Source organism: Saccopteryx leptura, chromosome 3 (assembly GCF_036850995.1).
Source record: "Saccopteryx leptura isolate mSacLep1 chromosome 3, mSacLep1_pri_phased_curated, whole genome shotgun sequence".
NCBI classification, from domain to species: Eukaryota; Metazoa; Chordata; class Mammalia; order Chiroptera; family Emballonuridae; genus Saccopteryx; species Saccopteryx leptura.
The window spans coordinates 33,540,491-33,557,146 of NC_089505.1; the positions used below are offsets into that span (position 1 = coordinate 33,540,491).

A 16,656-nucleotide genomic window follows, 5' to 3' on the forward strand; every position below is an offset into this window, starting at 1 on the left:
TGCCGGGTAGATCCCGGTGGGGCGCATGCGGGGAGTCAGTCTGACTGCCTCCCCATTTCCAGCTTCAGGAAAAAAAAAAATACAAAAAAAAAAAATGCTTGTCAGTGAGACGAAAGACAATGAAAGATAAGCTGCCCACCTCGATAGTGACGATGTATGTACTCAGCACCTAATGGGAAGGGCAGGTGGAGTAAGTAACGACTTGACTCCTGTCATTCTCACATAAACTAGTTCCTATTCCAGTTTCCATTTCTTTCCTTTCACTAGAACATGCCTTTAGTTCCTTCTTAACTTCCCTTTTATTTCCCCCAATTACACCCCAACACACTCTTAAGTTTCACAATCTTTTCTTCCTGCAAATGAATTTACCAAGGTCTTAAAGGCTCCTTTCCGATCTTCACGGTGAGGTTGAATGAAAGCCTCTCTTTGTTCCTTTAGGTTGCAGCGAAGCGATGGGGGCGGAGCTTTCGGCAACTGCAATGACGCTTGGCTCCAAACAAGGACGTGGGGGCGGATTCCGATCATCTCTATGGATGGTACAGCTATCTCCAGGGCCGAGCACGGCCCAGCTGCTTGGGACATGTACAGTATAGCCGGGCTAACCTAACCCTATTTCGTTAGGAGGCTGACTCCCCTGAATCTAAACGTTACAAAATGGCAGCCTGAGGCTGTATTTCCATCTGCAGACAGGCCTCCCTGGCTTGCACAGTGTTCTCTGAAATTTTTAACAATGCCTTTAGATATAGAAAGTTCCACATTCCCCCTTCCTCCCTTTTGTCTTAGCATGAGCCTGCTTCTCTCATTTCAGGGTCTTCTCTGCCACCATGTCTTGTCCCCCAGTGTCCCCCTCCCCCCCTGGGTTTCCTCAGGTATGACTTAGACCAGGGGTCGGGAACCTATGGCTTGCGAGCCAGATGCGGCTCTTTTGATGGCTGCATGCATCTGGCTCACAGACAAATCTTTAATAAAAAAAATAGTAACATTAAAATATAAAACATTCTCATGTATTACAATCCATTCATTTCCTACCACTCATGTTCATGGTTGCGGGTGGCTGGAGCTAATCACAGCTGTCCTCCAGGACAACACCAAATTTTTATTGGATAATGCTTAACGTACATGGGTCGTTGTATGGCTCTCACGGAATTACGTTTTAAAATATGTGGCGTTTATGGCTCTCTCAGCCCAAAAGGTTCCCAACCCCTGCCTTAGACCCTGTCCCAGGGAAGGAACCGTGACAAGACTTCCCTCTGAGGTACCCTGACCGCTCCTCTGGAAGGATGCTCAATGCCTTGCCTCCGACATATAACAGGCTTCACAGAATGACGTTTCTTGTAAGATTTAAAAGTTTCTTTTGTTATATGTGCTTTAAACTAGAAAAGAAAAATCCCCAATGAGTGTGAATCCTACTTGACATAACAGTATTGTTTTTTTTTCTGTTATTCTTCACATTGGGATGCAGTGTAACAAACAATTCTGAATCCAACTGAGTCTTTACACAGCCAGTTAATGCCCATGAGACACCGTCCTGTTATCATTCGCCCCTCCTATTTGACACGCTTTCTTAAAAATCATACATATGTAAAAATGTATCTGCAATTAAGATTTTTATTTCATTCATGTCAGATATAACAAGTGCAATTTGAATGTACAAATTCGGAACAAAACATAAAGTAAATGAAAGCTAACAACACAAATTTGTTTAGGCAGATTCATGCAAAGCAATGAATGGAACACTGCACATGTCACTGACCCTGTTTTCACCTGGAATGATGACATATGCAAAAGACTGCTTGCTAACAGACTTCCAACGGGGACATCAACGGAAATTCTCCCTCAGAAAGAAATGAGAGCAACTAAAGAGAGGTGGAACTTTCCCCAGAACTCAGACAGCATGCTGCAAACTTACTTCCTACTTTTCAAATGGACCTTGAATAAATGTTCAATCCTGAAATTAGAAATCACTTCCAAAGGCTGATAAAATAATTCACCCTTTGTGTTGGAAATGCACCCTTGCAAAAAGAAACACTACCAGCTATCATTTTCTAGGTAATCGAGGGCTTCCATTTAAAGTGCATTGGTAGGATTGAGGCGAACTGCTCCACAGAGAAAGGAATCTCTCCAGAATGGAGGTTCATTGTTTTGGGAAGTCGCCTCCCTGACCTGTGAGCATTTTACAATCTCGGTGCCTGCTGGTGTCGCTCCCTCACACCTTGCCTTCTCAGTCAAATTGATACACTCTCTTTCCAGCCTACCCTGAAGCAAAACCTTGGGGTTTGAGGGCCACGGCAAGATCGGGACAGAGCTCTTTACCGATTAGTGTCTGTCAACAGAACACAAGCCCCTCATCAATCTCTGAAAAGCACCAGTTACCTCAATGACAATTAGAGAGAAGCTCAAGACAATCTCATAAATAGTTTAAGATCCTTACAAACAACCCCCTCCCCCCCACACACAAAGTAACTGCATATCCCACGTTCTCATTGGACTCTACGAGAGTCCAGCACACAGGGCATCACGATGCTGGAGACTGATGCCGTCCACATCCGTCACCTAGGTTATTTACGTTTATATATTTTATTATTCTCAATTCCATTATTTATATACATGTTTTTGGTAATTATAGTAAAGATGCTGGTGAAAGTAATTTGTTTAACATTTCATAAAACGTGCAAAAGCAAAAACACAGATTTAAGGAAAAGTAATTTTTACAACGATTCAGCCCCAACAAACGATGACAAGCAGTTAGGCAATATCATGACTTGCAAAGTTATACTTAGCATAATGTTGCAATTCAAAATATGGCACAGAATTAACGATACAGATAACGGCCCCACTGGCTAAACTTAGCCAGGCCTGACTTTTGGTTTAGGTTGAAATTTGATTATATAAAAAGATTCCTGAAAGTATCGAAAAAGAAACAGTGTACATGAAAGAGAATTCATCAATGTTTACAAAATGCCAAAAGTTCATACTCTGCCCCCATTATCCATAAATAATTAATGAAGTTCCCCTTCTCCCCCCCCCCCCAGCCTCAAAAAGATTTACAAAGATAAATTTAGCTCAGTGAACAGAACCAAAAGATGACTGTTGTTAGACAGTACCTGGTTAAAAGCTCGAGCACTTTCGTAAGAATTCATATATATTGTCTCTGGAGGAATATAAATGATCCGATCACATTGCTCTTTTGAGTTTTGGAGACTTCTCATTTAGGAGTTCTAAATGTCCTTGTGCTTTGAATAAAACATGAGCTTTAAAGCAGAAAGCTGATGGTATTCAAAATCCACCAATTTCAGAGTTCATTGTGAGAGTTCTTCTCCGCAGCTTTGAACATCAGGATAGAATTGAAAATTTTGAGAGCAGGGCCCAGCTTAATGCTCATAATTTTAACAATGTCTGTTTGCGTCATAAGCAGAAATGCTTCTCCATCAATTTGCTGAAATAGGAGAAAGAGACAAAAGATCATGAATTAATCGAATGAGTACTGTAGGAAACAGTCAAGGTTAAAATATCAGCCGTCTTACACACAGCAACACTAAATGGCACGGACAGGAGTTCATGGGTACAAGCAACATCTCCTGATAAGTGGAGCTCTCTTTACTACAACAACACACCAAATATGGACTGGGAGTAGAGCAAAACCGCGTTCTTCTGAAACATCAGCTCATAGGAAAAGGGAGGGTACCCATACTTTCCAGTGATTATTCTTAGGTGCTGACTCAAGAAGCCTTTAGAAAAATGTGGGGTACCTCCAACTCAGCTGCTATCATGACAGGTTTTAGTCTGAAATCTGAAATGAAAATAGGTGCGCCAATGTTTGTGGCTACAAACAAAGGAATTCGGGCAAATGCACCAGCTGCATGGTAATGATATTTTTACGTTAGCTTTCCACCATGAAGAAAATAATTTGTGCTAACATTTCTAGAGTGGCCACAATTATCTTTCAAACAGAGAAGAAAAGCAGTTACTGACAAGGGCAATTAAACGTGTAGTTGGAAGAACATGAGGTTGGTGTTAAGAGTTGTAGACTCTTTGTTGGTTCTTCCTCTACTTGAATAACCATGAGAAATATCCTTTCTCTTTCTGCATCTCTTCTAGGACTAAAGTCGAGGCTACTCCAGAGTAGTCTACTTTGAGTTCAAAGGTACAACTCTATGAAGATGATGTCTGGTCTAGTGGGCAAAGCAGAGGAGTCGAGTCTTTCTGTATGACTCAGCTCTTGGTGATTTCTGCAAGAACTGCTATCTTAAAAAAATCAATTTACTTCCCTTTCAGTTTTCCTGTTTTGTACAAAAAGTAAATCACACATGTGTTTTCTACCTTAGAGTACACTGGAAACACCGACAGCCATGTACTTTTATGGGTTGAACTGTGTCCCTCCCAAATTCACTTGTTGAAGTTCTAACACCCAATAACCTCATAATATGATCTTACTTGGAAACAGGGTCACTGCAGATGGAATTAATTAAGGTGAGGTCAGACTAGACTAGACTAGACTAGACTGATCCAAGCTGACTGGTGTCCTTATAAAAATGAGAAATTTGGACACAGACACATATATTCATATGAAGACGAAAAACACCATCTATAATCCAAGGGCCAGGCCTGAAGCAGGTGCCTTCTTCACCGCCCAAAGAAGGAACTCCCTGGGACAAGGCATCTCGCCCTCTTCAGATTTCTAGCCTTCAGCATGGACAGCAATAAATATCTGCTCTTTAAGCTACAGGTTTATGGTATGTTGTCACAGCAGCCCTAGCAAACTAATACTATTCTACATTCTGTAAATAGCTCAATACATAAAAGCTGATATACTAAGTAGCTACTTCTTAAGATTTTTCTCTATCCTCAAAAATAAAAAACCCCTGTAAATCTAAACTGCCCATATACTTAAGCAGTGAGAACTATAGTCATCTCACACCACTTCAATGAACAATCATGTGGAAAAAGCCTGCCACCTCCCGGCAAGCACATACACATCCTGCAGTCTTCAGTGAGAAGGAAAGGTATGGCGATGTTCATTTCTGAGTGTAAGATGGGTCAAGCAGCAGGTCTGAGAAATGTTCTACCCAGTTTCAGAATCGTGTGCTCTGGCCGTACTGGCTCGTGCTATGTCAGCCCTGTGATAAATCAAGGTCAAGCAGAGAGGCAGACCTGATCACACTCCACTCCACCAGGGCAGACCTTAGCAGAAGCAACGATCTGGGAGCAATCTTCCAAATCATGAATGAAAATGTCAGCTGCCACACTGGTTCCCAAGGAGCGCGCCGCAAAGACTGAATTCTTTTATTATAACCCTGGGCTCTACAGAGCCTCCTTCTGAGACTATACGGGAGTTGAAAGTGACAGATCATTGATGAGAAGGGCCATTCAGGGCTCCATGAGGCTGGGATATGAAAGCTGGGAGTGGAATCAAGTTTTGGGAGTGTATTATTGTTAAGGTCACACTGGAAAGGAAAGAAATCATCTGAGGCTAGTGCCAGTCTCTTTCATAGAGGCTGCTCCGGGCGTGGCCATAAGGACCGGCCTCAGCTGGGAGGGAGAAAACTTAGTTGAGAAAGTATTCTCTAAGAACAGTGACATACCCTGGCCAGTTGGCTCAGCGGTAGAGCGTCGCCCCGGCGTGTGGAAGTCCGGGTTAGATTCCTGGCCAAGGCACACAGGAGAAGTGCACATCTGCTTCTCTACCCTTCCCCCTCTTCTTCTCTCTCTTCCCCTCCTGCAGCCACATTGGACCAAACTTGGCGGACGGCTCCATGGCCTCCGCCTCAAGGACTAGAATGGCTCCGATTGCAGTGGAGCAATGACCCAGAGGGGCGGAGCATCGCCCCCTGGTGGCATGCCAGGTGGATCCCAGTCAGGCGCAAGCGGGAGTCTGCCTCCCCGCTTCTCACTTCGGAAAAAAAAAAAAAAACCCAAAAAACAAAAAACAGTGACCACTGCATAGTTTTACTGGATTTATATTTTGTTTGTTGTTTTATAATACATACAGACTGGCCCAACTGCAGAGGTCAAGTCATCCTGCTAAAGGCCCAAAACCAAGGAGGAGGATTTGGATTCAGGGCTCCCACCCTCCACGTCACTCCTCTTCCCACTCAGTACTCGGATTCCCTCCCAGTGTTTCACCTCCGCGAATCCCTGCAACATGCTCTTTAAATGTCTTTCTCAGAGTGTAAAAATATAAGTACATTCACTCATTAAACACTTACTAAACATCTGTTATGTTCTAAACGCTCTACTTGGGCTTGGACATACGGCAAAGAAAAAAACATAGTAGAACAAGCAAGAAAGCAAGTAAAAATGTCTCATGGAGTTTACATGCTGGTCGTAGGAGACAGACTGTAAGCAATTAATTAGTAACTCTAACAGGGGGTCAGTGCTATGAAAAGAATAGCTGGTCGAGGAGATGTGCGGGCAGAGTTGGGTGTGCGGTAGCCGGGGCCAGCGTGGAGTAGGACAGTCGGGGCCAGACCAGCAGAGCAGGTGCCTTCCAAGCAGAGGGCAGAGCTGCCGCGTGCCTGCGCAGTCTGAGAAGCAACGTGGGGCCATGTGAGGAACAGCGTAAGAGGCGGCATAGACAACTGGTCAGCAGGTGAGAAGGTTATGGGATGTCAGGCCCTCGTGAGGGCTTTGACTCATCCTCTGGTTTCCTACTGAAAGAATGTGCATGGAGGAGTGAATGACGTGATTTGACAGGTAAATTTTAGCAGGACCACCATGACTATGCTTGGGAAGAGATTGCAGAAGACCACGCATAACAGCTGGCGAGCTGGTTAGGAGGTTATTGCCCCGGTCCAGGTGGGAGATGAGGGTAGCTCAGACCACAGTGGTAGTGGCGGAGGCAGAGAGAAAACCAAAACCCTGATGTTTTTAAAATACACCCAACAGGATTTTTAAGAGATTATCAAAAGAGAAAGAGAAATCAAAGAATGGTTTCAGATAGGAGCCCATCCTAACACTTGTACTTGGCCATTCAGGGATGACTTATAAGACTTTAGTTAGATCTGTTGTACAGTTTACTTTTAGAACTTAAAACCTGCTGACCTTGTGAGGCATTTGAGAGAAAGGACTGTATCCTCTTATCTCTCTGAATTAACCTTCTCACCAGGGCATTACATGGAGTAATATATACATGAAAGAAATTTAACAAGAGTTTAACAAAGGATGAGTGAATCAAGGAATAAATGAGTATCTGAATGACACATGTGATAGTCAACATTCACTGTGTCACTCTCACAAGGAGGGTCTGGCTGTGAGGATAATTGGTGCCTGAGGAGATTGGCCAAGATAATACACCAGGAAGAAAAAACTCATTCAAAGAAATAACATCATTTAAATTTGAACTTGAATCTTAAATGAAATAACAGAATAAATCCAGACACATTATCTAGATGTTAATGGAACCATAAATAGAACTTATATAACAGATGAACTATAAATTTATTTAAAAAATTTTTAAACATCATTTTCAAAAGTAACAATTATGTGACTCTTTCAAAGAAAAAACAAAGCTTCCTGCAGGTGTCCAAGTCAGTTCAGGAATGAAAATTAAGAACTGTCTGCCAAGACACTGAGAGGTTAAGAAAAGAAACTCAAAATATGAATAATAGCCAATTAAAAATAAACAAGAAAAAAGAGAAAACATTTCTGAAAAACACAAATCAGACTGACCAGGCAGTGGTGCAAGGATAGAGCATTGACTTGGGACGCTGAGGACCCAGGTTCAAAAACTCTGGGGTTGCCGGCTTGAGCGAGGGCTCATTCAGCTTGAGTGTGGGATCATAGACATGACCTCATAGTCACTGGCTTGAGCCCAAGGTCGCTGCCTTGAACAAGAGTTCACTTGCTTAGCTGAAGCACACCCCTGGCCAAGGCATGTATGAGAAAGCAATAAATGAACTAAAGTGTCACAAACTGATGCTTCTCATCTCTCTCACTTCCCTTCTGTCTGTCCCTATCCGTCCTTCTCTTTCTCTCTCTCACTTAAAAAAAAAAAAAGAAAAAGAACAAATCAGAAAAATAATGTGGAGAATCAGATTCATGTGCATTTTACCAGGCATCCATCCTAAGGACTCCTGACACTCTTGCAAAGCTCTTAATTGAAAGTGTGCGATTCTTAATAGTGTAGGCTAAACACAGGAGTAAACAAAACACAGGAGTAAACAAGTTGTATACACTTATAACTGTAAATGGCAGATGTTGGAGAGAGCCTTCTGAGATTACGTATTCCTTATACCTTGTGGCAGCCAAGATCAGAGTGATAATTGACTGTTCTGCCTGGAGGAGCTGACAAGTGACTTATTTGGAAAGGTCTCGTGAAAGGAGTCTCTTCCTGTAGCGGCACAGAATTACTTCTAGGGTAGTAGAACCTGCATTCCTTTTTACTCTAATGCTCGACAAAGGTAATATATCATTCTTAATCACCCCTTACATTGAAGTTCTGATGGAAGGTGTAAATAACTAAAAAAAAAAATAACCTTCCAACAGCAGACTGTAATGAGTATTGGTTATTATAAATATTATTGAGAAATATATACAATTAAAATAATTATTTTAGCAATAATGGTAATAATTAATATTTATTATAAACATCAAATGGTGTTAAAATCATGTCTGAAAACAAAATAATGGGAACTAATTTCCTTGTACTAAAAATAAGATTATTTTTTTATTTGGTCCCTTCTGTGCTATAAACTATATAAATGCATGTTACTAAGTGTTGTGTTCTTTTTTTAAAAAATAATGAGTCTAGTGCTACTGCTTTGGGGCATTATCAAGTGCTACAAACATTTCCTTTGCATCTAATCTAATGCAAAGACATTTTAGTACAACTGATTAATACTGCTTGTTAGAGAACTCTCTGTTGATCTGTCAATTTTCAACATAATCCGTCTCTTTCCTCCTCTGCCAAAGCACAACATTTCACCCTTCAATGCATTTCAGCACTCTGATCCCATTAAGTTACACAAGGCAATTTAGTGGAATACTTACTTCATCTTTAAATACCTTTCCATGTTCTTCACACCCAGGTAAGCTCTGTATAAATTCTGATACCTGTCAAAAATAAGATATGAATTCCAGTTTACAAAGAAGTCAGAATCTAAATGCTCAAAAAGGTTCAAAATGTTTAACCTATATGTTCTAGTTGTTTTTCTCAGAAAAATTTCTTTCCTTGCAAAAAACCCCAAACCTTACTCCCCTTCCCCCACCCGCTCACTGTGCTCACGCCTTAATTCAGTAGCACTCTCATAGCGGGTCACTGGCAGACAGAGAAAATAGCATATACCTCATCTGTGCTCCATTTGGAAACTTTACTGGCAGGGATTCCGGCTACCGTTGGCAGAAGTTTGCTTTGCTGCTCCCAGCGCAAGGGCAGACATGGAATTGGGGACTTAAAGGACACAAAGACAGCTGACCGACGCTGTGCCTGCTGTACGCTAGGTTCTTCCCGGGCTCCTGGTCAATGGAAACAAATGGGAAATCACTCTCTGAAAGGCAGCAAAGGAAAGCCCCAAATGCCATGCATCTCCCCCAAATAAAGAGTTAGGGGAGAGAGGGTTCTAGTTAAATCACTGGTTCCTTTCAATATGATAGTCTTTGAATAATTATTCTCTTTGTCTTTACTGAAGGTAACCTGAAGAATGTGACCATAGGACACAAACTTTAAATTCAACTTACATGTTTGCTACATCACTCGTGGAAGACGTGTGTCATTATATCATTCAATGTTTCAGGAAAGAAATTTGCCTCAAAGGTAGTGGCAAGGACAATAACTTTCACACTGACTTTTTAAATAGCCAATTGAACTTTTTCTTTTGAAATGGGATATATAATTATTGCAATAAAAATAACAGAAAGGCAAATGCTTTTGTCCTTCATCTGTGGAGATCGAAATAAAACTATAGACTATTCTATTTATCTGCTAGATCTTGTCAATCTAAGCCTCATTTATTATTGCTCTCCAAAAATAGCCATTTTTTTAGTAAATGATCTTATGTCCTTGGGACTCTTAACAGTTTGTCAATATGATCTCCTTAAGATCTTTTAGAATGGAAATCTTGACTGGAAGCTGCCTACTGAAAGCCCCTGAGAAGAAAGGTACCTTCCCTTATATACTCTCCCCCACACCAGTGGTAACTCAGCCAGTGGTAACTCAACTCCACAATTTCTGTCAAATGGTTTTAAGGCTTTTTGATGTCTAAGAATATTTAAGCTATTCTGCATTTCTAAGAACATTTTAAGGTCTTTTCCTTGAAGAGTAAGATTTATAGAAAGGTACACAGACCATAAAGTATACAGCTCAAAAAATTTTCACAAAGTGAACACACCAGAACAAAATACCATAGAGGGCAGCACACCAGACCCTCGCGTTTCCCATGACTGCCTCCCAGATTCTCTACTCCGTTCCACCGGTCTGTTTATAGCAGCCCACAGTTTTCATTACTACCACTTTATAACTGCACTGAGATCTGTGATGCAGGTCTTCTTCAAGGTTGCCATGGCTATCCTTACCCATTTGCATTTCCATATATATTTTAGGATCATCTTCTAAAAAAAATGCTAGGATTTAAATTAGGATTATACTAACTTTAGATCAACGTGGTGAAAAATAATGTCTTTATAATATCGAAGTCTCCCAATCCAAAAAGAAGGTATACCTCTCCATTTCTTCGGATCTTCTTTAATATCTCTCCTTAATGTTGTGTCATTTTCATGACCATTTTTTGTTAATTTTTTCCCTCTGTACTTGATGTTCTATTTTGCTATAATAAGTGACACCATTTTTAAATTTTTATTTCCTACTGTCCTATTGTGGTTCTTTTATTACTTTTATCTTAAACAAGCCTAATCTAAATTTTGAATTGCTCTGAATGTTACAGAGTCATTAAGCTGAATTAAAACAAACAAAAACGAGATGACAACTCTATCTTATTGGAGCTAACGCCCACTGGTCCTGGTTCTACCTGAGTGAGCTCATACAGAAAAATTCATCTGCTCCCCATGCAACATGTCAATTCTTCAAACATTTTTTAAAAACCCATCATGGTCCATTCAATGAATCAAAGAGGTTTTGTTTTTTTTTTTTGTATTTTTCTGAAGCTGGAAACGGGGAGAGACAGTCAGACAGACTCCCACATGCGCCCGACCAGGATCCACCCGGCACGCCCACCAGGGGGCAATGCTCTGCCCCTCCGGAGCGTCGCTCTGCTGCAACCAGAGCCATTCCAGCGCCTGGGGCAGAGGCCAAGTAGCCATCCCCAGTGCCCGGGCCATCTTTGCTCCAATGGAGCCTCGATGCGGGTGGGGAAGAGAGAGACAGAGAGGAAGGAGAGGGGGAGGGGTGGAGAAGCAGATGAGCGCTTCTCCTGTGTGCCCTGGCTGGGAATTGAACCTGGGACTTCTGCACGCCAGGCCGACACTCTACCACTGAGCCAACCGGCCAGGGATCAGAGTTGGTTTTAAGGTTTTAGGTTCTCAGCCTGTTTTACTTAATATCTGTTCTTAGCCAAATACATAAACCTATTATTATTTTGTTTATAAATTGAAAAATATCTAAAGATATTTTTATTTAGCATAAATATGGGGTAACTTATAAACATCCCTTAATTTCAGATATTCCCAAGACTTCAGCAATTATTTGAAATAACATATTTGTAATTCTTTCATGAGACAAACTTGTATGACATGGTAAGATTTCCAGTTCCACACTAGAGTCCAGTGGAGCAGACTTTAAAATTTATATTCTAGCCTGACTGGTGGTGATACAGTAGACAGAGCATTGACTATTCATTATAACAAACTACCCAGTTATAGAGTAGCAGTCCCAGGTTCGAAACCCCAAGGTCATCAGTTTGAGCCCAAAGGTTGCTGGCTTGAGCAAGGGGTCACTAGCTTGACTGGAGCCCCCTGGTCAAAAAGCACATATGAGAAGCAATCAATGAACAACTGAAATTGACGCAACTATGATTTGATGCTTCTCATCTCTCTCCCTTCCTCTCTCTCTTGCTAATAAATAAACGAAAAAGCCCTTATATTCAAATTGCTTGCCTAAGTGACAGTCTTCCCTAAGTTATATGCTTATTACATAACTGTTTATATTCCATTAACACTGGTCTCTGTTCACTCTGTTCTAACTCCATTCCACTTTTATTCCATTCCTTACATTACTCACAGTTCATTTCTAATGTTCCTACATCACTACTCCTTAGAAAAATAACTGAGCCATTCTAAAGAAATGACTTTAATAAACCCTAAAGCTCCTATATTTCTGGTAGCTATTTCAAGTCTTTGAAGCTGATACTAAAAATAGGCGTAGACAGATACACCACCCAATCCTCATGCCAACTTTGCCTCCTTCGCTTTAAGACTCTCCTGCCTTTGGCCGCTTCTTTCGTTCTACTGATACCCTTAGGCTCAGTGTTACTTTTTATATTTTTTATAGCTTTATTTAGACAATTAATTTTAACGGGGTGACATTGGTCAACTAGAGCACACAGATTTAGAGAAAAGATCTCCAGATCATTTGACATTCGATTACGTTGTTACTTCCTGATAAACGAGGCAAATGCAGTATCTGGCGGCCACAGAACATGCCGTTGCTTTGAAAACACAAGCTTTAGGCAGGATTCCAATCCAAAGGAACAAAGAAAACCACTGCATTTGAGTGAACGAGTATTTGGTTCCCCAAATCTTGCAGAAACGGGATGCCAGGTTTTTATTTTAACATGTAACACAGACCGTAACCCTTGCAAACAGACATCAGCTCCAGGAGCTGTCTCAGAGCCAAGAGTAAGGCAGGGTGAGTCTGAAAGTGCAGAGTGTGCCTCAGGACAAAGCCTCTTGTCCTGGAAGACATTCCTGCTAGGGCCATATTTCTTACCACCTTCCTCTCAAACTATTTACCTGCAGGAAAATCAAACTTTTAAAGGAGTTGTTCATATTTTTTGAAGTTTTCTTAAAATGAAAAATTTTCAAAAGTCTATCCTCAATTTTTTATTTTTATTTTTTTGCCCTCTTCCCGTTGGGGTTCAGGCTTTGGGCTCCCACACTCCTCAGTTCTACTCACTCCCGCAGCCCTGGGTGTTCACTGATCACGGTGAAGTCCGGGTCCAGTTCTTACTAACCCTTGCAGAGAGAAAATGTCATCAAGAAACTTTGTATTCTATCTAGAAACTCTGCAAGTGACTTAATGTTTTACAAATGTCAGGAATACACATTTCTGTAGCCTGAGAAAGCGAAGGAAGGAGGAGGGACAGGAAGAAAGGAGCGATCTCAACAAAACTAAAGAAGATGCCCAAATGCTTTCAAATGGCTTAGGCAGGCCCCCGGTGCTCCCCTCTCTCCAATAGAAAGCAGTGTCTTTCTGTGGTTATTTTTTCTTTCTCCAGAAACAGTTGTTATTCTAGTTTCCTTAGAAAAATAAATCAGGACAGAAAGGTTTAAGCAGATGTAGGTAAAAATATTTTAGGCCAACTGAGAATGACTAAAATAAGTATGTAATAAGAATTTTCATTCTTCCTGATTATTGGTCCAACAATTGATACATTTATTTGTAGAACTAAAAGTATCTTTCTCAAAAGTGGCAAGACAAGTATTAAGAGAAACCATATAGTACATTACCATGCAAAATGCTACAGAGCAGAGAAAAATTGTAATATTCATTATGTTTATAAACATCCCAATCTTCTCAGACTAATATTCAAGCAAATAATCACTATTTTTGCTTAAACAATTTTTAGTGAAACATACACATATGAATGAGAGAGACAGATGTGAAGACCTTCAGGTCATACAGGAAGCATAAGGATTAGAATGTTTTATTAGAAAGGAGGTAAAAGAAAATATTTTAAGGCCAAATTTAAAGAACAAAATCTATTCAGAGATCAGACCAAGGCCAGCTAAAAATTAGTTCAGTCTTAGAATACTGTACCACCAAGATCCTTGGCCCTTTAAGAATATAGTACCACCAAGATCCTTGGCCTATAAGCCATGAGCTTTTACATTGTATGGGGACTGTACTGCTAGGATCTTTTTTATTTTTATTATTATTATTTTTTACAGAAACAGAGAGAGAGTCAGAGAGAAGGACAGACAAGGACACACAGATAGGAAGGGAGAGAAATGAGAAGCATCAATTCTTCATTGCAGCTCCTTCGTTGTTCAATGATTGCTTGCTCATATGTTCCTTGACCGGGGGCTACAGAAGAGCGAGTGATGCCTTGCTCAAGGCAGGGACCTTGGGCTCAAGCCAGCACCATGAGGTCACGTCTATGATCCCACACTCAAGCCGGTGACCCCATACTCAAGTTCATGAGCCTGAGCTCAAGCTGGCAACCTTGGGGTTTCAAACCTGGGTCCTCTGCATCCCAGTCCAATGCTCTATCCACTTTGCCGCCGCCTGCTCATGCACTGGGATCTTTTTAAAAAGTCAAACATTCACTTCCTGGTATAGGACCTGCCATCATCAGGATCAGCAGAATGCTCTGGATTGATCAGATCACACCTTCCAGTGATTTTTTTTTTTAAAGTTTCCCATTCTTATCATTATGCTAAGTGGCTACAAAATACTCAAAGTCTGAAAAAGCTTTGGGCAAAGTCTTTTCTCTCACCAGAAATTAGTTCCCCTGAGTTACTATTCTTTGACTCAGCAATTCCCAGTCTAGAAATTCATCTTAAGAAAGTAATTTAGCATGAATGCTAAAAATCATCTTATAAGAAAGTCATCATTCTTTGCTAGGTACATAATTGTATCCAGAAAGAAGACAACATATTCCAGCCTCTCTTGCAGCTAGATGTGGCCACATGACTAATGGGATATAAGCAGAAGTGGTATTTGCAATATCTCGGAAGTACCCATAAAGGGTGAGAGTACTTCAAGTGCCCACTGACCACTCCCTCCATTTTTTTTTTTTTTGTATTTTTTCGAAGCTGGAAACAGGGAGGCAGTCAGACAGACTCCCGCATGCGCCCGACCGGGATCCACCTGGCATGCCCACCAGGGGGCGATGCTCTGCCCATCTGAGGCGTTGCTCTGTTGCAACCAGGGCCATTCTAGCACCTGAGGCAGAGGCCACAGAGCCATCCTCAGCGCTCGGGCCAACTTTGCTCCAATGGAGCCTTGGTTGCGGGAGGGGAAGAGAGAGACAGAGAGGAAGGAGAGGGGGAGGGGTGGAGAAGCAGATGGGCTCCTGTGTGCCCTGGCCAGGAATCGAACCCGGGACTCCTGCACGCCAGGCCGACGCTCTACCACTGAGCCAACTGGCCAGGGCCCACTCCCTCCATCTTGATCCTCCTTCTTACTGGGTAGAATACTAATTAAATGCCTAGTACTCCAGAACCACCAGTGACCAAAATATGGCCTTGGGAATAGACACTGTACAGCAGAACAAGATAGATGGAACCCGATTTCCTGATACTGTTGAGTACCACTAAGTCCTAGAACACTTCCTCCTGAACTTCTATGTAAGAGAGAAACCCCACAAAGCCACTTACAGGTATTTTATGTCACACACACAAACACACACACACACACACACACACCTACTTCTAATCACTACTACAGTGTAGAGCAACAGTGCTTATAGTAGTGAGATATAAAAATAAAAAACTATTTCAGATAACCAATAGAGATTGGTTCATTAAATGATGACACCCATCCACAGAGGCAATATTTAATATTACTTTATAATTAGTGTAAATATTTATGTAAAAATGCTTATAATATTACAGTTTAAAAACTGCAGGTTTATATAATATTTCATATATAAAATGTCCAAAAAAATAGATACCAAATTCAGATAATGGTATCTGAGAAAATAAACTATAGGTAATTTTTATTTTCTTCTTTTTAATTCCCTGTATTTGTCAATTATTCTACCATATGTATTATTTTAATAAAAGTTATATACAACTAGGAGCTGGTATTATATAAACTACTTACTGTTATTCAAAAGTAATAACAAAAAAAAACCGAAAGCCTCACTTTAATGCCTTGGAAGGCAACTTTATGCATTTTGGGGGAATTAAAACATCATTAATACCTGGGCTTCTTTAATATCAGAAGCAAGAACATATTAAGTGAGAATAGTGTTAACAGAAATAACTTGTGGATCTTTATATGGTTTTACTGCTATTCTATCTCTCTAGACAATTATCAAATGAGAATATTTTTCTTATGATGATACTCAGAGAATGGATAGTAAAGGCCTGCCTCTACTATTTACAATTACTATTTGCTATGCAGAAATCATTCACTTGGAATTATTTATTCAGCATTTACAATGCGTCAGAAACTGGGAGACTATGTCAATATAGCATTTCCTTGCAGACTTCCTTGAAATGAAGTAGATAATCATGTAGCTGTCCAAACTAACAATTTACAAATGCAAACTCGCCTACCGTGTTGTTCTCAATTCTGGTTGCGAGTACAAGTATTAAAATTCTTGTTTAGCTGAGGGTTAGAAAAAAGCAAAGTGGAAGATTACCGTATTTTTCGCTCCATAAGACGCACCTGACCATAAGACACACCTAGGGTTTTAAGGAGGAAAATAAGAAAAAAAATATTCTGAACCAAACGGTGTGTCAAAATATTTAATAAAATACTGTATGTTTCACTGCATAAGACAGATGCCCCTCGCATTTCCCCCTCCACTTTTGGGA

At 40.8% G+C, this 16,656-nt stretch overlaps 1 protein-coding gene across 16 annotated transcripts in view; it reads right to left on the reverse strand.

Moving 5' to 3' along the window:
• Positions 1–1,594: 1,594 nt before the first annotated feature.
• The window catches only part of L3MBTL3 (L3MBTL histone methyl-lysine binding protein 3), a 114,396-nt gene continuing 99,334 nt past the window's right edge, over positions 1,595–16,656 (reverse strand). For all 16 annotated transcript variants that reach the window (XM_066373263.1, XM_066373262.1, XM_066373261.1 and 13 more), the window contains 3 exons: positions 9,284–9,453; positions 8,989–9,051; positions 1,595–3,436 (listed from right to left, as the gene is read on the reverse strand). In XM_066373263.1, coding sequence (XP_066229360.1) covers positions 3,293–3,436; positions 8,989–9,051; positions 9,284–9,453 — 377 coding nt within the window. In that variant the 3' untranslated portion in view covers positions 1,595–3,292. The remainder of the gene's footprint in view (positions 3,437–8,988; positions 9,052–9,283; positions 9,454–16,656) is intronic.